Source organism: Lampris incognitus, chromosome 14 (genome assembly GCF_029633865.1).
Source record: "Lampris incognitus isolate fLamInc1 chromosome 14, fLamInc1.hap2, whole genome shotgun sequence".
Taxonomy (NCBI): Eukaryota; Metazoa; Chordata; class Actinopteri; order Lampriformes; family Lampridae; genus Lampris; species Lampris incognitus.
This window is the reverse complement of record NC_079224.1, coordinates 20236728-20258669: the sequence shown is the minus strand read 5'-3', so window position 1 is coordinate 20258669 and position 21942 is coordinate 20236728. Positions and strand designations below refer to the sequence as shown.

The following is a 21942-nucleotide window of genomic DNA, read 5'->3' as shown; positions in this document are numbered from 1 at the left end:
ATGGCGAGCAACGGCCTGATGAAGCCAGGACGCACCGCTCTCTCCCTCGCGAGCGGCACGCTCTGTGTCCTTTCACGCACTCGTCTGAGGAGCCAGCTCGGGAAAAACATTTTGACAAATCAAGGCATCTTAAAACAGCAGTTGCTATGGTATCTTAAATGCAAGAGTCGAATAAAAAAGGGTACTTATGAAATGTTACATTATCTGAATTGCCACTTTTTTCGACCCTGTGCGGTTAGAGCACTGGTATGCGCCGCAACTCAACATTTAGCTGGCAATTCTAATGCAATTTGATCGCTTCCTGGTCTAACTAAAATGGCCGCCAAGTCGCCCATGCCGGCTTCACTTCATATCGCGAGTTGCTCGAGCCAGTCTTTTTTTTTTTAGATCAGTGGATGACATGGACTGTAATGATACCAGAGCTGACAAAGAATCTGAACACACTATGACATTTTTAAGCTTGTTTTGCTCTACCCACTGTAACGCCAATGCAATAGCCAATATCTTGGTTGTATATACTGTTAAGTGATCTGGTGTTCTTTCCTTGATAAGTATATCTAACGCTGGGATAACATAAGCAAGTCCTGTGTTTCCTTTTTTTGGTTCCTTTGATCCATCTGTATATATTGGAGTGATGACTGATGTATTGTGTTTAATCTGTTGTCCACTATCTCTGTCCAATTACCTCTCCCTTTCACCCTCTTCATTGCTTCTTGCTTGAATAGGCTCCTCTTCTTCTGCTTCTTCTTCTTCTTTTGGCAGTTGACAAACAGCTTTAGAGTACATTACCCCCACCCACTGATCTGGAGTGTGGACTAAAGCTTTACTGTCTAATATTTCTAACAAAGAAAGAAATACAATCAAACAATAGACACAACTGAATAAATAAAAGGAAATAAAATTAATAAATAGATAATAATAAAATTTCTCAAACTCTATTCATTAGTCCTGATGATCTTAAATACTCTAGAAGGAGAGACTTGTAACCTGAAGATTTATTTTTATTAGATTACTGATTTTGCACTCCAATGTCTCTTAGTGCATTCTGTAGAAAGTTTCGCTCCGAATCATATTTCTGGCAATACAATATTACATGCTCTACTTGCCTTGATGCATGCTCAGCAATCCAGGCAAGAAAATCAAAGGTTGAATCAGTTCATCTGGATACAACGTTTATTGACAGATACGTGTCATCGCTCATCTAAGTGACAGTCTAAACCAGCAGTCGGGAACCTATGGCTCGCGAGCCATATATGGCTCTTCCGGTGACGGCATATGGCTCCCAGACAATTTTGAGTTGAAAAAAAATCAGTTTGAAACTGATTTTAAAATACTTGTGATATTTCTTAATAATACTGTGTCATTTTAAAGTAAACAGAAATTAGTTTTGAAGATAAATTTCACGGGTCACGGGTCACCCATGGGTCGGGTCGGGAACCAATGGCTCGCGAGCATGTCCGGGTCATTGTAAAGGTGAAGAAATCAATTTTATCAGATAGCCAACTAGTTTATCCGCTTCAACCCTTGTAACGGAAAAGATGGTGAAAAGAAAAAAAGACGATGATTACCGTGCATTCCAGGCTGCGTGGACAGAGGAATTTGCATTTGTGGAGAGAGCAGGATCTGCGGTATGTCTAATATGCAATGATAAAATTACATCGATGAAACGGTCAAATATAAAGCGGCACTTCGATACGCACCATGCTTCATTTGCATGGAAATCTCCAGCGGGGGCCAGCAGGAAAAGGGCACGCGAGGAGCTACAGCGGAGAGTGCAGACGAGTCAGCAGCAACTACGTGTGTGGACCAAGCAAGGTGACGGGAATTCCGCTAGCTTTGCGGCTGCTTTGGCAATAGTAAGGAATGGAAAGTCATTCACAGATGGCGAGTATGCCAAAACATTCATGCTTGATGTGGCCAATGAACTGTTTGATGACTTCCCAAATAAAGACAAGATAATCAAACGAATAAAAGACATGCCCCTGTCAGCAAGAACTGTGCACGATCGTAGCATCATGATGGCAAATCAAGTCGAGGAAACACAAATTAAGGACATGAACGCCGGGACATACTTTTCTCTCGCGTTAGATGAGTCAACAGACGTTAGCCATCTATCTCAGTGCAGTATCATTGCCAGGTGTGCTGCAGGTGACACACTGCGTGAGGAAAGCTTGGCTGTTTTGCCAATGAAAGGGACAACAAGAGGAGAGGATTTATTCATGTCTTTCATGGAGTTTGCTAAAGAAAAAAACTGCCGATGGATAAACTTATTTCTGTCTGTACTGATGGTGCACCCTGTATGTTGGGGAAGAACAAAGGATTTGCAGCGCTTCTCCATGAACATGAAAAGAGAGCCATCCTAAGTTTTCATGGCATCCTGCACCAGGAGGCGCTTTGCGCTCAGACGTGTGGCCAGGAGCTTGGTGAGGTGATGTCGCTGGTCATTCGAGTGGTCAACTTTATTGTTGCCCGAGCTTTAAATGATTGCCAGTTTAAAGCTCTGTTAGAAGAAGTTGGGAATCATTATCCCGGTCTGCTTTTACACAGCAACGTGCGTTGGTTGTCAAGGGGGGAGGTGCTCAGCCGTTTTGTAGCTTGCCTGAGTGAAATCCGGACTTTTCTTGAAATGAAAGGCATCAAGCATCCTGAGCTAGACAACACTGACTGGCTCCTGCAGTTTCACTATCTCGTGGACCTAACTGGCCATCTGAACCAGCTCAATGTGAAAATGCAAGGTATTGGAAATACAATCTCATCCCTTCAACAAGCAGTGTTTGCATTTGAAAGCAAGCTGGAAGTCTTTCTCAGGGACATTGAAACAGGTCGTCTTTTGCACTTTGAAAGACTGCAACAATTTAGAGATGCATGCTTAGCAAGTGACTCCACTCAACATCTGGATCTCCAGCAGCTAGCTGGCTTTACGTCCAATCTCCTGCAGTCATTTAAAGCACGTTTTGGAGAATTTCGTGCGCGCACTGGTCTTTTCAACTTCATCACTCATCCACATGAGTGTGCAGTGGACAAAATCGACCTGACATGCATCCCCGGGGTCTCTATCGGAGACTTTGAGCTGGAAGTTGCTGACCTGAAGGCATCAGACATGTGGATGAGTAAGTTCAAGTCACTTAATGGAGAGTTGGAAAGTCTTGCGCGACAGCGAGCAGAGCTGGCGAGGGAACACAAGTGGACAGAAATGAAAAATCTTCAACCTGAAGACCAGCTGATTCTTAAAACTTGGAACGAGCTTCCTGTGACATACCGCACAATGCAGCGTGTGAGTATTGCCGTATTGACCATGTTTGGCTCTACATATGCATGTGAGCAGTCATTCTCGCATATGAGGAACATTAAGACCAACCTACGCTCACGTTTAACTGATGGAAGCCTCAACGCCTGCATGAAGCTCAACCTCACCACGTATGAACCAGACTACAAGGCCATCAGCAAAACCATGCAGCACCAGAAGTCGCATTAAAAGTAAGACATATTTAATTTATTATACGTTAAAAATACTATATGGCTCTCAATGAAATATATTTAGAAATATTTGGCTTTTATGGCTCTCCCAGTCAAAAAGGTTCCTGACCCCTGGTCTAAACTGACTCTTGAGTCTAAACTGACTGCAGGTATCCCCGCCCTTATAAACAATACAGTACAATACAAATACAAATACAGTACAGTTCAAAGTTGCATAACGACCGAACAACCGGTTTCATATGCAAATGTGTGTGTGACCATTAATTAAAGTTTCAATGGCAATGTGTACTTTTCACGGAGAAATAGGGAATGTTGGAATGTTTTTCGAATCAAAAAATGCCCGATTTGGAAAAAGAAAAAACGAAACATATGGGTAGTTCAAACCGAGTGGAGAGTTCAGTAAAAGACATGAATATATTACTGTAAAGATCATTAATGGTCTTAATGCCACAAGTCATTTGAGTTTATGTTGCAGCTGCCATCAGGACTGTGTAGGTAACATATAGCTAGCAGAAAGCACTATTAACGGGGACAAACTGATACACGGTAGCCGTCGGATCTCTGGTCTCACCGGAATGCCAAACAAGGGCAACCGGCCGTTTATTTATTGAAAAACATAATTAGCAGCACCTGTAGAGTAATCACCCGCCCCCCTCTGCACAGTGACGTCAGCATAAGGCCATTCAAGACAGACAGTGTTCATCGGTGTTCAACACCCCCACTTGCTCTTCGGCTGATTACAGTATGCAGTTGTCAGGTACATCTAGCAACAAAAAAAAAACATCTTACATACCAAAAACAAAAGAAACAAACTTGTCAAGCAGAGCTTTAGTTACAGGTTTAGTCAAAATATCTGCAACCATGTCTGATGTGGGGCAATACTCAATAGTTATCCTTCCATCACTAAGTGCAGACCGAACAAAATGATATTTGATGTCAACATGTTTACACCTTTGACGACATACAGGATTCTTGGACAGAGCAATGGCACCCTGGTTATCCTCATGGATAGTCACTGGTGTATAATCACACCCCATATCCATCCCATTCAACAGTTGAACAAGATACATACTCTCCTGTGTAGTAGCCGCCAAAGCCATGTACTCGGCTTCACATGTGGATAAAGCAGCAGTGGGTTGTTTCTTAGACTTCCAAGAGATAACAGGACCCGTTTCAGAGAGGCAAAAAACAATAACCAGTAATACTTCTTCTGTCATTCTGCTCTGCGGCCCAGTCAGCATCACTGAATGCAATAAGGTTAAGGTTCACATCACTTCTCTTGTAACACAATTCATGGTTAACAGTTCCCTTCAAATATCTGAGCACATGCTTTGCAGCTACCCAATGCTGCTCTCTTGGGTCAGACAGGTGTTGTGACAGTTTACTTACAATGAAGCTAAGGTCTGGTCTAGTACTTGTCATTACATAGATCAAACTGCCAACCATTTCTCAGTACCTCCTCGAATCAACAGGGTTACCTTCATCATCAAATTTCAGTTTGTTCTCACATGGGGTCGATCTTGGTCTGCAGTGAGTCATGTCAAACCTCTCCAGGATTTTTGTGATGTACCTCTTTTGGTTCATCTTTATTTCACCATCTCCCTGTGTAAAGGCGATACCAAGGAAATGTTTTAGTTTACCAAGATCTTTCATCTTGAATTGGTCTCCCAATAGCTCTTTCACATTCCTGAGGGTTTGACTGTCACTCGCTGCAATAAGAAGATCATCGACCCAGATAATCAAAATGATTCTCTCACTCCCAGTTTGTTTGCTGTAAACACAGTGGTCAGCTGGGTTCTGAACAAAACCATTTTGGCAAAGGAAATCATGCAGCATTTTATTCCATTTTCGTCCTGACTGTTTCAGGCCATAGAGTGACTTGTTGAGCCTACAGACTAGTCTCTCACCAGTTTGAGACTTAACCTCCAAACCGTCTGGCTGTTCCATGTATAGCTCACAGTCAATGGGAGCATGTAAATATGCAGCTTTTACATCCATTTGGTGCAGCTCCAAACCATATTGTGCAGCAACCTGCATTAAACTGCGTACAGAGGTCATATCAGCGGTTGGGGAAAAGGTCTCACTATAGTCTATCCCTTCAATTTGACTATAGCCTTTAGCTACATATCTTGCTTTATATGTGGTTTCAACTGGGTTTTCCTTAACGCTGTAAACCCATCTGCCCCCCACTGCATGTTTACCTTCTGGCAATGTTGTTAGGGTAAAAGTATCATTTTCCCTCAGGGAACTCATCTCATCCTGCATAGCTTTAGCCCATAGTGAGGACTCTGGTGAGCCTAGGGCTTGTTTCAGGGTACATCACAAATAACCCTGTAACAGTAGTCAATGCTGGTTAAAACCTGGTCATCACACTCATAATCATCTAGATACAGGGGAGGTCTCCGGTCTCTCCTTGGACGACTACCTTCCCCACTCATGTTGGTGTCTGACTCACATTGCTCTACATCTTGTGTACTCTGACTCGTCATCTCGATTTGTGGTTGGGTCTTAGCGCCCTCTCTAGGCAGAACACATTCACTGGTTTCCTGGTCTGTCTGAGTCTGACATTCAGTAGCGCTCTTTGTAATGAACTTCACCAACCTGTTCTTAAACACTTTCCCTGTGTCTGGAGAGTATACCAAGTATGCAGGACTGTTCTTGTCATAACCAACAAAAATACCCTTTTCACATCGGGGATCAAGCTTTTTCTTATTTTGTTTGTATGCATAGCACGCAGAGCCAAAAATATACATTTTGGAAAGATCAGGCTTCTTCCCAGTCAACATGTAGTATGGAGTCTGCCCTACACGCTCATTATAACATCTGTTACGGATAACCGCAGCAGTCTGAACTGCATATGTCCACAGTTCTTTCGGAAGGCCACTCTCAAGCAACATACATCTAGACATTTCAAGCAATGTTCTCCAGCTTCTCTCAGATGTCCTATTTTGATGAGGCGAGTAAGGGGCCGAGGTCTCGTGTCTAATGACATTTTTGCTAAGCAGTGACTGAAAATCTCTCGACATAAATTCTGTACCATTATCCGATCTGATACATTTGACTTTGCCATAAGGTGCAACGTCAGCAAAGAACTTTTCTGTGCCCTTCACTGTGTCGCTCTTGGATTTCAAAAAATAAGTAAACATTGCTGCTGAATAATCATCAGTGAACCCCAAAATGTACTTGAATCTATCTTTGGCTGTTGGCTCTATAGGGCCAGCTAAATCTGTGTGTACCAGTTCAAGTGCGACTTTAGCTTTTACATCTGCCTCTCTATTTCTGCTTTGGGCAAATTTACCTTGAATGCATATTTCACATGGCACCGAGTTACACTTAGTTTTGCCTTTAACTCTCATTCCCTTAGTGACACTTTCCAATTTTAACACATCATCATAATTGCAGTGACCAAGGATTTCGTGCCAAGTCTGTACATCATAGCATGCATGACATTCATCATTTTCATCATTCTCGAGTTCATGCTCACCATTGTCGTAGGTGTTCAGGTAGTAGAGCCTGTTGCGCTCGCTGATGTCGAACCTGGTACCGTCCTTATGGACGAGCTGGTCTCTGCCTTGTTGAAAGGTCACTGAGGCACCGTTTGCAGTCGCTGTCTTCACTGAGAAGATGTCCTGTGGGTAGGAGGGAATGTGCAGCGCTCCCCTCAACGTCGCTTTCACCCGTCGGCCGTTGGTGTCCTCCAGAATCACCTCCGCGTCTCCTCTTCTCGTGGCAACACCCGTTGTCCTGGTCCCGTCAGCCAGCTCCAGGGTGTGTTTTTAATAAATTTGCAAAAATTTCTACAAAACCTTTTTCACTTTGTCCTTATGGGGTATTGTGTGTAGATTAATAAGAAAAAAAAGGATTTTAATCCATTTTGGAATAAGGCTGTAACATAACAAAATGTGGGGAAGGTGAAGGGGTGTGAATACTTTCCGGATGCACTGTATATGTAATTTGTTCAACTTTCAAAAACGTTTTCTCCACCATTTAAAATTATACACAAAAATATCAACTGAGAAACAGCATTTTTTTTGTTTTTGGTTTTTTTTGGCTAATGACATGTTTTTTATTCAGATACTTTTTTTCTTTCTGCTGTAAACCCTGAGCCACCCTCTTGTATGGAGAAGTCCTGCAAGCAAATCTGTATATACATTTATAACTTTACCAATGGGCAAATGGTTTAAGCCTGTGTAGTTAAGGTGCCTCACTTTTTGTGCGTCACCTTTTTAATTTGAACAATTATTCAGTGGACCTGAAAAGATTCCAGTTATTCAAGTTTGCAATTCCATGAAGGGAAAATACAACACTGAATACAGTTGTACCAAATGGTTGTGGTCTATTTCATGGGGGACACTGGATATAATCAAAAATGTAATTTAATTTCTGCACAGTGAGTTAAGTGAGTCAACAGACACTACTGAATACAAAGAAAAACATCCAAAACTGACCCTCGCCAGTTGCCAGATGCAGGTACATAGTCTTTGGCGAGCAAATTATGGAGACAACTCGTCACAACATACTAATGTATAAAAACGTACTAATATATAAAAATGAAATGAAAAATTCGCAACACAGTTGTACAGCTGTTAGCGCTGTCCCCTCACAGCAAGAAGGTCCTGGGTTCGAATCCCGGGGTTGTCCAACCTCGGGATCATCCCAGGTCGTCCTCCAGGTGGAGTTTGCATGTTCTCCCCGTGTCTGCGGTGGGTTTTCTCTGGGAGCTCCGGTTTCCCCCACTATCAAAAAGACATGCATGTTAGAGTTAATACTCCTGTCTGTGCCCCTGACCAAGACATGGCAAGAAGAACTGGAGTTGGTCCTTGGGTGTTTCATGGTGGCTGCCCACTTCTCCTAGCTCCACAGCTAAGATGAGCAAAATGCAAAGAATTTCCCCACGGGGATTAATAAAGTATATCAAAAAAATTTCTAAAGAAGTCCCCATCACCATTTGCAATTTCACAGTCTAAGAAGGCTACCTGTCATTATTCACACCCTCCCTGGTGAACTTGATGTGTACATGCTCTACTGTTTCTTCCACTCCACAATATTCACATTTACATTAAATTTACATTATTATGCTTTCCAATCACATGGAGTGAACTGTTTAGACCGAATGACCATTGCTTAATCTTGTACTAGAGAGGGTTGTGTATCAACAACTTTCGACCTACTATATAGAAGAAACTATTTATATGAACCAAAGTGTGTTTATCCTAACTGTGTGTTTGTCAAAGCCAGGAAGATGCCCAAACAGTGCACCAGCCAATCGAAGAGAGAAGGACAACATCTGCCTAAGCGTAAACCAGTGGTGATTCCTTATTTGGCGGGAGTGTCGGAAAGCTGAGACATGTATTTTCCAAATACTGCGTCTCAGTTGCTTTCAAACCCCAAAACACGTTGTGCCAGAAGTTGGTCCAACCCAAGGATCGGGTTCCCCGGCACAAACAGAGCAATATAGTGTATGCTGTTAAATGCCAGGAGGATTACTGTGACTTGTACATGGGGAAACCAAACAGACGCTGGCAAAGAGAATGGCACAACACAGAAGAGCTAACATGTCAGGCCAGGACTCCACAGTCTACCCATCTACAGGCCACTGGCCACTCTTTCAAAGATGAGGACGTGCACATCCTTGATAGGAGGAACGCTGGTTTGAACGAGTCAAAGAGGCCATCTATGTTAAGAGGGAATGACCATCACTGAACTGAGGGGGGCTAAGAGTACATCTGTCACCATCTTACAATGCTGTGATTACAAACATTCCCAAATCCTCTGTGAATAGTACACATGGCCACTGAAACTGTAGTTAATGGTCACACCCATATTTGCATATGAAACTGGTTTTGGTTTAGGTCATTATGCAACTGTGTTGTTTATCAGGGTGGGGATACCTGCACTCACTTTTGACTAAAGAGATGACTTAGATGCATGATGAGATGTATCTGTCAGTAAACATTGTATCCACATGAACTGATTCAACCTTCTTTGATTTTTCTTACCTGGATTATTGAGCATGCATCAAGACATATCTATTGGAACCTTTTCAATCGGCTTTCAGGGCCTATCACTCCACTGACACTGCTCTGACCAGATGTCTTGATGCATCTCTCTCGGCAGTCAATCGGGATCGAGTATGACTGTCCTCCTTCTTGGTCATTGTGGATCTTCAGGTGGGCAAAGAGGCCGATCCTGGAGCCCCATATTTTGGTGCAGTGTGGGCAGGGGTGGGTGGTGGTAGCCGTGAGATTGGTTTGGGCCTTTTTGGTGGAAACTCCCTCCTTTCTGAGTCTGCACTTGTCTTCTACAGCACAGCGGAGATCATTATTATACAGTGCAGCTCCTTCCCGGACAAATTTTCTCCAGGTCGCCCTGTTGGTTGCTGTGTCCTCCCAGGTCTTAGGGTCTATGTGGCATTTTTTGATGTTCGCTTAAATGTTATCTTTATACCTTTTCTTTTGACCTCCCTGTTTGCATTATCCTGTGAGAAGCTGGGAGTATAGGACTTGTTTTGGAAGGCAAGAGTCAGGCATACGGATGACATGGCCAGTCTATCTGAGCTGGTGTTGGGTGATGGTGGCAGTGATAGTGAGAATGTTAGCCTCCTCCAGGATGCTGGTGTTGGTGTTTCTATCTTCCCAGGTGAGCTTGTGGATTTTTCGGAGGCACCTCTGATGATGTGCCTCTAGTGCCTTCAGGTGCCTGCTGTATGTGGTCCAGGATTCTGATCGATACAGTAGGGTGGGCAACACTATTGCTCTGTAGACCAGAATTTTCGTCCTGGTCTGGAGGTTGCGGTTAAGACCCTTTTCTCAGTCTTGAGAAAACCCCACTGGCACAACTGAGGTGGTGGTGTATTTCCTCATCAATGTTAGCTTTGGAGGATAGGAGGCTTTCGAGAAACGTAAAGTGGTCCACATTTTCCAGTCTGGTTTTGTCAACAGAAATAGTTGGGGGTGGAGCAGGGTTATTTGTGTTGGGTGGTGGCTGGTAGAGGATCTGGATCTTTTTTATATTAAGGACCAGACCAAGCTGCTTGTATGCCTTGGCAAAAGCATCCAGAATGCACTGTAGGTCCTCTTCTGAATGGCCCACAAGGGCAGTGTCGTCAGCATACTGTAGCTCAATGATGGATATGGTGGTGGTTCTGCTTTAGCCCTGAATCTGCTGCTGTTCAGGAGTTGTCCGTCAGTTCTGTACATGATTCTGACTCCTTGTGACAGGTGTTTACCCGTAAGATGGAGGATAGCAGAAATGAAAATGGAGAACAGGGTAGGAGCAATGACACAGCCCTGCTTGACTCCAGTGTGAACCCTAAAGGGTTCCGTTTCATCTCCACTGCCACTGAGTACTACATATTGTCATGCAGTAGTCTCAGTATCCGGATGTATTTGTCCAGGCAGCCAATTGTTGCCGATGCATACTAAATTGAAACTTTAGTTTATGGTCACACCCATATTTGCATATGAAACTGGTCGTTGGTTTAGATCATTATACAAACCCCAATTCCAATGAAGTTGGGACGTTGTGTAAAACGTAAATAAAAACAAAATACAATGATTTGCAAATCCTTTTCGATGTATATTCAATTGAACATACTACAAAGACAAGATATTTAATGTTCAAACTGATAAACTTTGTTTTTTTGCAAATATTCACTCATTTTGAATTTGATGCCTTCAACACGTTCCAAAAAAGCTGGGACAGGGGCATGTTCACCACTGTGTTACATCACCTTTCCCTTTAACAACACTCAATAAGCGTTTGGGAACTGAGGACACTAATTGTTGAAGCTTTGTAGGTGGAATTCTTTCCCATTCTTGATTGATGTAGGACTTCAGTTGCTCCACATTCCGGGGTCTCCGTTGTCGTATTTTGTGCTTCATAATGCGCCACACGATTTCAATGGGAGACAGGTCTGGACTGCAGGCAGGCCAGTCTAGTACCCGTACTCTTTTACTAAGAAACCCCGCTGTTGTAACACGTGCAGAATGTGGTTTGGCATTGTCTTGTGGAAATAAGCAGGGACGTCCCTGAAAAAGATGTCTCTTGGATGGCAGCATATGTTTCTCCAAAACCTGTATGTACCTTTCAGCATTAATGGTGCTTTCACAGATGTGCAAGTTAACCATACCATGGGTACTAACACACCCCCATACCATCACAGATGCTGGCTTTTGAATTTTGCACTGATAACAATCTGGATGGTCCTTTTCCTCTTTAGTCCGGAGGACACGATGTCCATGATTTCCAAAAACAATTTGAAATGTGGACTCGTCAGACCACGGCACACTTTTCCACTTTGCGTCAGTCCATCTCAGATGAGCTCAGGCCCAGAGAAGCCGGCGGCGTTCTGGGTGTTGTTGATATATGGCTTTCACTTTGCATGGTAGAGTTTTAACTTGCACTTGTAGATGTAGCAACGAACTGTGTTAACTGACAATGGTTTTCCGAAGTGTTCCTGAGCCCATGTGGTAATATCCTTTACAGAATGATGTCGGTTTTTAATGCAGTGCCGCCTGAGGGATCGAAGGTCACGGGCATTCAGTGTTGGTTTTCGGCCTTACCGCTTAAGTGCAGAGATTTCTCCAGACTCTCTGAATCTTTTGATGATATTATGGACTGTAGATGATGAAATCCCTAAATTCCTTGCAATTGTACATTGGGAAATGTTGTTCTTAAACTGCTGGACTATTTGCTCACGCAGTTGTTCACAAAGTGATGAGCCTCACCCCATCCTTGCTTGTGAACGACTGAGCCTTTTGGTGATGCTCCTTTTATACCCAATCATGACACTCACCTGTTTCCAATTAACCTGTTCACCTGTGGAATGTTCCAAACAGGTGTTTTTTGAGCATTCCTCAACTTTCCCAGTCTTTTGTTGCCCCCGTCCCAGCTTTTTTGGAACATGTTGCAAGCATCAAATTCAAAATGAGTGAATATTTGCAAAAAAAACAATAAAGGTTATCAGTTTGAACATTAAATATCTTGTCTTTGTAGTGTATTCAATTGAATATAGGTCAAAAGGGATTTGCAAATCATTGTATTCTGTTTTTATTCACGTTTTACACAACGTCCAAACTTCATTGGAATTGGGGTTTGTACATTTGTCGCCATCTCAAGCCATATGTGATCGCAACATTCCCTAGTCCTCTGTGAACAGTACACATGGCCTCTGAAGCTCTAATTAATGGTCACACCCATATATGCAAATGAAACTGGTCATTGGTTTCGGATGTTATGCAACTGTTTTGTACTGTATTGTTTATAAGGGGTGGAACGGCGTTATTATGGATCCCACTGCTTTTCTGGGCAAGACACGCCCTGCATAGCATCCAGGCGGTAGGATTCTAGGAAGACCCCCCCTACTCTGCCTCTGATTAGCTAACCTTAACCCTAACCCCGCCCTAACCCTAACCTTAACCAACCCAACCAACGGAGGCAACGAGTACTGGCCAATCAGAGACAGAGTGCCCAGTAAAGCAGTGGGATCCATAATAACGCGGTGGGGATACCTGCAGTCAGTTTAGACTGAAGATGTCACTTACTTGAGTATTGAAACGTATTTGTCAATGAACGTATCCAGATGAACTGATTCAACCTTCTTTGATGCTCTGACCAGAGTGGTGAACGATCTTCTACTTGCTATGGACTCTGATTCCACTTCTGTGCTTCTACTACTGGGCCTCAGTGCATCTTTTGACACCATTGATCACTGTATACTAACACTGTTTATAATCCAGCCATTGAGGATGCACAAGCCAGTGCATTCTTAATGCCGGCCCCAAACCCAGATAAATGGGGAGGGTTGTGTCAGGAAGGGCATCCGGTGTAAAATATTTACCAGATCAAATATGCAGATCATAATAAGATTTCCATACCGGATCAGTCGAGGCCTGGGTTACCAACGACCACCACTGGTACTGTTGGCCATCAGGGTGCCAGTGGAAACTATGCTAATGTTGGATAAAGGAGAAGGAGAGGGGGAAGGCATGTCCAGAGGCAGTGAGAGAGGAGGAAGGGTAAGAGTGTGGAGGTGAGAGTCAGAACTTTGAATGTTGGCACTATGACCAGTACAGGGAGAGAACTGGCTGATATGATGGAAAGAAGAAAGGTAGGTATACCATGTGTGCAAGAGACCAGGTGGAAGGGGAGTAAGGCCAGGAGTATCAGAGGTGGGTTCAAACGCTTCTATCATGGTGCGACTGGGTGGAGAAATGGGGTAGGGGTCATTCTGAAGGAAGAGTATGTCAAGTGTGTATTGGAGGTGAAGACAGTGCCAGACAGAGTGATGAGTATGAAGCTGGAAATCAAAGGTGTATTGATGAATGTTGTCAGCACATATGCCCCCCAAGTTGGGTGTGAGATGGAAGAGAAAGAAGAATTCTGGAGTGAGTTAGATAAAGTGGTGGAGAGTGTACCCAAGGGGGAGAGAGGGGTGATTGGAGTGGAATTCAATGGGCATGTTGGTGAAGGGAACAGAGGTGATGAGGAGGTATGGTGTCAAGGAGAGAAATGTGGAAGGACAGATGGTGGTGGATTTTGCGAAAAAGATGGAAATGGCTGTGGTGAATGCATATTTCAAGAAGAGGGAGGAACACACAGTGTCATACAAGAGTGGAGGAAAGTGCACATAGGTGGACTACATCTTATGTAGGAGGCACGATCTCAAAGGGATTGGAGACTGCAAGGTGGTGACAGGGGAAAACATAGTGTAAGCGGTTATATTCTTGCCCGGTGCGGGATTCGATACGGCGTGTACTGCACCACAAGGCGACATCACTAACCGCTCGGCTACAGTGTCAGACCCGTTAGCTAGGGGCTAACGTGTCTTATTAGTAGTTTACAGTCGTCACCCTCCCCGGAAGCGCACCCTCGCGCTTTGTTATTCCCGCGCTCCGAAGAGACTTCTGAGGATCTGCACACTTCCGGATCCCACCGCTGCCACCAATGTAACCGGTTATTTTCTTGCCCGGTGCGGGATTCGATACGGGGTGTACTGCACCACAAGGCGACATCACTAACCGCTCGGCTAAAGGGTCAGACCCGTTAGCTAGGGGCTAACGTGTCTTATTAGTAGTTTACAATAGCTAGGCAGCATCGGATGGCGGTCTGCGGGATGACTTTGGAGACCAAGAAGAGAAAGTGAGTGAAGGCAGAGTCAAAGATCAAATGGTGGAAGTTGAAGAGGGAAGACTGTTGTGTGGAGTTTAGGGAGGAGCTAAAACAGGCACTGGGTGGTAGTGAAGAGTTGCCGAATGGCTGGGCAACCACTGCAGAAATACTGAGGGAGAAAGCTAGGAAGGTACTTGTTGTGTCATCTGGGCAGAGGAAGGAAGACAAGGAGACTTGGTGGTGGGATGAGGAAGTACAGCAAAGTATACAGAGGAAGAGATTGGCAAAGAAGAAGTGGGATAGTCAGAGAGATGAAGAACGTAGACAGGAGTGCAAGGATATGAAGCGTAAAGCGAAGAGAGAGGTGACAAAGGAAAAGGCGTATGGTGAGTTGTATGAGAGGTTAGACACTAAGGAAGAAGAAAAGGACTTGTACCGATTGGCTGGACAGAGGATCCAAGCTGGGAAGGATGTGCAGCAGGTTAGGGCAATCATGGATAGAGATGGAAATGTGCTGACAATTGAGGAGAGCGTGCTGAGAAGGTGGAAGGAGTACTTTGAGGGGCTGATGAGTGAAGAAAATGAGAGAGAGAGAGAGAGAGAGAGAGAGAGAGAGAGAGAGAGAGAGAGAGAGAGAGAGAGAGAGAGAGAGAGAGAGAGAGAGAGAGAGAGAGAGAGAGAGAGAGATGGATGATGAGGGGATAGTGAATCAGGAAGTGCGGTAAATTAGCAAGGAGGAAGTGAGGGCAGCTATGAAGAGGATGAAGAGTGGAAAGGCAGTTGGTCCTGATGACATACCTGTGGAGGCATGGAGATGTTTAGGAGAGATGGCAGTGGAGTTTTTAACTAGATTGTTTAACACAATCTTGGAAAGTGAGAGGATGTTTGAGGAGTAGAGAAGAAGCATACTGGTACCGATTTTCAAGAATAAGGGTGATGTGCAGAACTGTAGCAACTACAGAGGTATAAAGTTGATCAGCCACAGCATGAAGATATGGGAGAGAGTAATAGAAGCTAGGTTAAGAGGAGAGGTGATGATCAGCGAGCAGCAGTTTGGTTTCATGCCACAAAAGAGAACTACAGATGCGATGTTTGCTTTGAGAGTGTTGGTGGAGAAGTATAGAGAAGACCAGAAAGAGTTACATTGTGTCTGTGGATTTAGAGAAAGCATACGACAGGGTGCCGAGAGCGGAGGTATGGTATTGTAGCTTCTTTTAAATCTTGTCTTAAAAATTTTCTTTTTGTGAAAGCTTTTACAAATGTTTGATATTTGTTTTTATTTATTGATACCGTTTTTAGTTTTACTCTTACTTATTTGGTCTTACTCTTATTTTTGCCTTGTCTGGTTTTATTTCTTTGTAAAGCACTTTGTAACATTGTTATAGAAAAGTGCTATATAGATAAAGTTATTATTGTTATTACAGCAGGTGGAGGTCTTGAAAAAAGACCAAGTCCTCTGGGAGTGTAAGGTTTTTGAACGCCATGCAGCAGAGAAAGAGGAGGAGGCAGCGGCCGAGAAGCACTTCACCTCTTGGTTCTCTTCGCGGAAGGAGGAAACTGAACAGAGGATTGCAGCCTCCCTCGACCAGGCGGAGGAAAAACTGAAGACCCATCATGACCAGTGGCAGGAGGGGAAAGCTGGTCCCCTCAAAACCAATGAGGAGATCAAGCTTGTCCTTCTTCAAGCTCAGGAGGAGATACAGCTGCTGAAAAGGAGCAGAGAGGAGGAGGAGGAGCAGAGATGGGCAGTTCTTTTGAGTAAGAAGGAGGAGAAAAAAGTAACATCAATTTATTCAATGGCGTTAACATCTAAGGCGGAAAAGAAAAATCAGAAGGAGCTGGCAAAGAAGAGGAAGGACGAGCTTAAGAGGGAGAAAGAAGTGAAGAAGCTCTTGGACAGAAAGGAGAAAGAGCAGAAGAAGGAGAAAGAGCTCAAATGTTTGGCCAAGAAGAAGAAGGGGTGGTTTAGTTTGGGGTTTTTTAACTAAACTGAGCACACCATCACAGCCTGCCTTCTACAAAATACAAATAAAAACAATAATATACACTACCGTTCAAAAGTTTGGGATCACCCAAACAATTTTCTGTTTTCCATGAAAAGTCACACTTATTCACCACCATATGTTGTGAAATGAATAGAAAATAGAGTCAAGACATTGACAAGGTTAGAAATAATGATTTGTATTTGAAATAAGATTTTTTTTTACATCAAACTTTGCTTTCGTCAAAGAATCCTCCATTTGCAGCAATTACAGCATTGCAGACCTTTGGCATTCTAGCTGTTAATTTGTTGAGGTAATCTGGAGAAATTGCACCCCACGCTTCCAGAAGCAGCTCCCACAAGTTGGATTGGTTGGATGGGCACTTCTTGCGTACCATACGGTCAAGCTGCTCCCACAACAGCTCAATGGGGTTCAGATCTGGTGACTGCGCTGGCCACTCCATTACCGATAGAATACCAGCTGCCTGCTTCTGCTCTAAATAGTTCTTGCACAATTTGGAGGTGTGTTTAGGGTCATTGTCCTGTTGTATGATGAAATTGGCTCCAATCAAGCGCTGTCCACTGGGTATGGCATGGCGTTGCAAAATGGAGTGATAGCCTTCCTTATTCAGAATCCCTTTTACCCTGTACAAATCTCCCACCTTACCAGCACCAAAGCAACCCCAGACCATCACATTACCTCCACCATGCTTAACAGATGGCGTCAGGCATTCTTCCAGCATCTTTTCATTTGTTCTGCGTCTCACAAACGTTCTTCTTTGTGATCCAAACACCTCAAACTTGGATTCATCCGTCCACAACACTTTTTTCCAGTCTTCCTCTGTCCAATGTCTGTGTTCTTTTGCCCATCTTAATCTTTTTCTTTTATTGGTCAGTCTCAGATATGGCTTTTTCTTTGCCACTCTGCCCTGAAGCCCAGAATCCCGCAGCCGCCTCTTCACTGTAGATGTTGACACTGGTGTTTTGCGGGTACTATTTAATGAAGATGCCAGTTGGGGACCTGTGAGGCGTCTGTTTCTCAAACTAGAGACTCTAATGTACTTATCTTCTTGCTCAGTTGTGCAACACGGCCTCCCACTTCTTTTTCTACTCTGGTTAGAGCCTGTTTGTGCTGTCCTCTGAAGGGAGTAGTACACACCGGTGTAGGAAATCTTCAATTTCTTAGCAATTTCTCGCATGGAATAGCCTTCAATTCTAAGAACAAGAATAGACTGTCGAGTTTCAGATGAAAGTTCTCTTTTTCTGGCCATTTTGAGCGTTTAATTGACCCCACAAATGTGATGCTCCAGAAACTCAATCTGCTCAAAGGAAGGTCAGTTTTGTAGCTTCTGTAACGAGCTAAACTGTTTTCAGATGTGTGAACATGATTGCACAAGGGTTTTCTAATCATCAATTAGCCTTCTGAGCCAATGAGCAAACACATTGTACCATTAGAACACTGGAGTGATAGTTGCTTGAAATGGGCCTCTATACACCTATGTAGATATTGCACCAAAAACCAGACATTTGGAGCTAGAATAGTCATTTACCACATTAGCAATGTATAGAGTGTATTTCTTTAAAGTTAAGACTAGTTTAAAGTTATCTTCATTGAAAAGTACAGTGCTTTTCCTTCAAAAATATGGACATTTCAATGTGATCCCAAACTTTTGAACGGTAGTGTATATGTAAGCATAAATGAAATAAAACTATATATAAATAAAAGATATATGCAATATCTCCAACATAATGAGTGATTTTAGACTTTTTCTTTTCATTTAACGGGTTTTGTTTTATCTATCAGGGATTGTTAATTTTCTATCTAAAGTGCTGTAAGATTTATTCCACATGATTTTCAGTTGATCGTGTATTTACCAGACCATCCAGACAATTGCTTATCATGGTATCATAGTATCACTGGTGATTACTGTGGCAAGGCAATTGAACACTCACCGACATAATGCGAGTTTCTTCCAGCCTCCTTCAAAACGTGAAACTCTCTTCGGCTTATGTTAAACACAGGCATTATTTTCTGCATCAATCGTTGTCACTGTCAATCTATTGTGGGCGGGGCTGGACCTGTGACAGTTCCGGTAACACCGAGGGCGGTCTGGCGGCGGCCTTGCCTGGCATTGACTGTGGTGTTTTTGGTGCAGTTGTGTAGAGTGCGGGGAGGTGTATCGAAGGTGCCTGGCTGGGAGAGCTGGCGTTGGACTGGCTGGGGCAGCTTGGTCTGCTGCATCCGGTGTGCCCAGGGACCACGGCCCTGCCTGGAGCTGTACCAGAGGAGAAAGCACCGAGGGCATTCTGACAGGACGCGGAAGCGGGGCAGGCTAAGCTAACTGCTAGCCCATGCAGACCGGCAGTTCCCACAGTCATCCTGGCTGGCGTTCGTTCTCTGGACAGTGATGGTTTTTTGTTTTTGTTTTTTTTTGTAGTTTAATATGTGTTCTTGTAGTTTTTAGATATGCGTTTTTGTCTTCGTGTTGCGCTGCTGTGGGCTGGGGGTAACGATATTTTGTTTTATTTCATGTACGCAAGTGTTCCTGATTCCTGATTCCTGATTCACTCCCAACAAATGTTTCTTTTTAGCCTGACTCATTCATCAATTGGCGATCTTTCAACTAAGCCACAAGTTTGTGTTTTCCTTTTCCTTTTTCGTTTGTTTCCCTCATGTGATTTTGTTCATTTATTTGTTTTTTTCTCTTATTGTTCACAGTAGTTGAGTTTGTATTATGCAGCAAAGCTTGCATCGAATTTGAGCTATACAGTACAGGGGGAATTGAGTTTGAAATGTATAGTAGCTGAATTAACTTAAGAGTAGGTGAGAAGGGGCAGGGAAAAAAATAAGTGTATACTTCCTCCTACTCCTTCTCGAACATGTAACAAATATTCTGATGCTTAAACTGAGATTTGTTTGCCGACTTTGATTTGTGGATTTGTTGATCACTTCATATCATTGGCAATGGCTTATGTGTATGTTATATCCTGCTTATTTCATGTTCGAAATAAATCATCGTCATCATCAATCATCATCATCAACTTTATATAATGTAGTGTATTTATTGCCATAGGCGCTCAAAGGCATGCAGTATCCTGTGCTTTGAATAAAAAGGTCAACTTTGAAGATGGACTACGGTCCTGTCTCTCCACATTGTTCTTTACAGCCTACTTTTTATCACCAGAGACAAAGAACACGAATCAAACATATTTAACGAAAGAAAATAAAAAGGGTTATGGAAAACAACAATGATGTAGCGAGAAAGTGCAGTCAGTGCAATGGATGCGACTGCTGACCCCAGACCCAATGAACAACCATTTGGTAGTCTGCAGTCAAACAGACAAAGAGGACTAGTATGATGACACTGGCAACGTCCCATGCCAGGATGAGAGAGGTATTGATTGACCGCTTGCTTAATCTAGGTCAGACCTGACACATATTGTCACAATCAGAGTCAGCCTCTTCAACTGTTTGACTAGTCCAGCACTGTGCAAACTGCCTCTCTCTGCACACGGCTGTTCAGCTACTCCTGGGATATTGAGGGATAATGGCCTCTCCAATTTGGGCCTAAATGCACTGAAAACCTCACCGGTGAGTACGATCTGTTCATTGTTTGGTTCACTCGTGATTTTCTCCTCTCCAGTTTGTCAAAAGAGAGACAATGAGTTTGTCCTTAGGACCTCAAATTACATTATAGTAAATATGCGCTGGTCCCACCCAATTTATTCGCTTTCCATCTGTTGTACGCGTCCCACGATCTTTCTCCTTTTTGTTTAGGGCTGTAATGTTGCTAGCCTACAAACCCAAGATTGACCAACCTTTATTGCTATCGTCTTTCAGCAATGGTAGCTAATGGACCCCCACCCCCACCCCCGACCCCCCGCCAAAAAATGTTCCCCAACTCATGCATTATTTAAATGATCCAGTAAATATTTATACTCCAAGGTGCTTTTCTTAACACAAGTTTATGTATGCAGATATGCTGGAGTTTACAAATATGCAGTCAAGAGCAATAGCGAAGGGACTAGCCGGAGCCTATTTTTTATTTTGTCATAAGCCTTTTACATTTTGTAGTAAAAAGTATTGTCAAACCGTGGACCAAGGTAAAAATAAGGACTAACACTAGAGGGCAGTATACCACAGTGGAGCACATTCTGAAGGTCTACAATACAACATAACGCACAATGCAGAAATTTCATAGGACCTCAGTAATTCTGATAGTCTAACCTAATATTACTTTCTTTCAAATTGATCAAATCTATTTTAGAGTTTTGTGCTTTTATTTTTCATTCCTTATGCACACCTTCTCCCCACGTGTAGTCAGCTATTAGGTCCAACCGTAGAGAAGTGTGTGCACGCGTGCAACTGTTGATATGTCGGTATTCAATGAAGTCCATTTCTCCTTCCACAGAGTAAGGATGCTGAGTCGTACAGAACACAGAGGTGTGTGTAACGCGTGGCATATCGTGGCTTTAGCTTCCAGTTATTTGTTTGCTTTCTCTGCTTACCTTGCCCTGTCCTTGTGGGTCAAACAGCAAAACTGTAAAATAACGTATTATCACAGCACAATGTTTTTGGCTGTACGTGCAAAATCTTGTAAGGCTCTCTCATCACACCCGATGTTTAACCCCTGACCTCTCACTTATGACCCCTGACCTCACCCTCGCTGTGACTTTGTTGTGAATCGAGTAAAGACACAGGTGGACTGCCTACTAATATTGTGTGTGTGTGTGTGTGTGTGTGTGTGTGTGTGTGTGTGTGTGTGTGTGTGTGTGTGTGTGTGTGTGTGTGTTTGTGTGTGTGTGTTTGTGTGTGCTTGCGTGCATGTGTGCATGTGTCCTCCTCCCTTTGCCAGGTGTATGCAGGCTGTTATCATCGGTGATGTCTGGAACAGAATCTCACACGGACCGGGAAGAGGACTACAAGTTTCTCCACAGCATGTTAATGGAGAAGAAGCTTCACTTGCTATTCAAGGTAAAGAGATTATCCGGACAGTTGTCTCAGTCTTAAGCCCCTTTTCTTGTCAGAGGCCATGTTGAAGCACAACTATGTAAACAGAGAGCGGAGCGGTGGGATCACAGAACTGTTTTACCGGTGTAGATTTCTCAGGATTAGATAGAGTTGATCCCCAGCTGTTGGCAAATTGAGAAATCCCTATTCCTTATCTGAATGATCTTCAAATTGTGCAGGCTGGGTCTGCTCTGACCACATTATAGATCTTTTCAAACCATTACTGAACACTAATTGAGATTTCAGTATCTTGTGTTGCTTCTTCTTTATTTTTCTTTTCTTCTTACAAATGGAAATTGCAGGTCTTCTTCTTTTTCCTCTTCTTCTTCTGGAAATAGTTTCATTATGAGTAGTGGTGGTA

The 21942-nt window shown here is 43.3% G+C and overlaps 1 protein-coding gene across 1 annotated transcript in view; it reads left to right on the top strand.

Moving 5' to 3' along the window:
• Nucleotides 1-21942, top strand: part of LOC130124365 (MAGUK p55 subfamily member 7-like) — a 39296-nt gene continuing 17354 nt past the window's right edge. The window contains exons 1-3 of the mRNA XM_056293821.1: nucleotides 1-82; nucleotides 16078-16527; nucleotides 21427-21545. Of these exons, the coding sequence (XP_056149796.1) occupies nucleotides 1-82; nucleotides 16078-16527; nucleotides 21427-21545 (651 nt within the window). The remainder of the gene's footprint in view (nucleotides 83-16077; nucleotides 16528-21426; nucleotides 21546-21942) is intronic.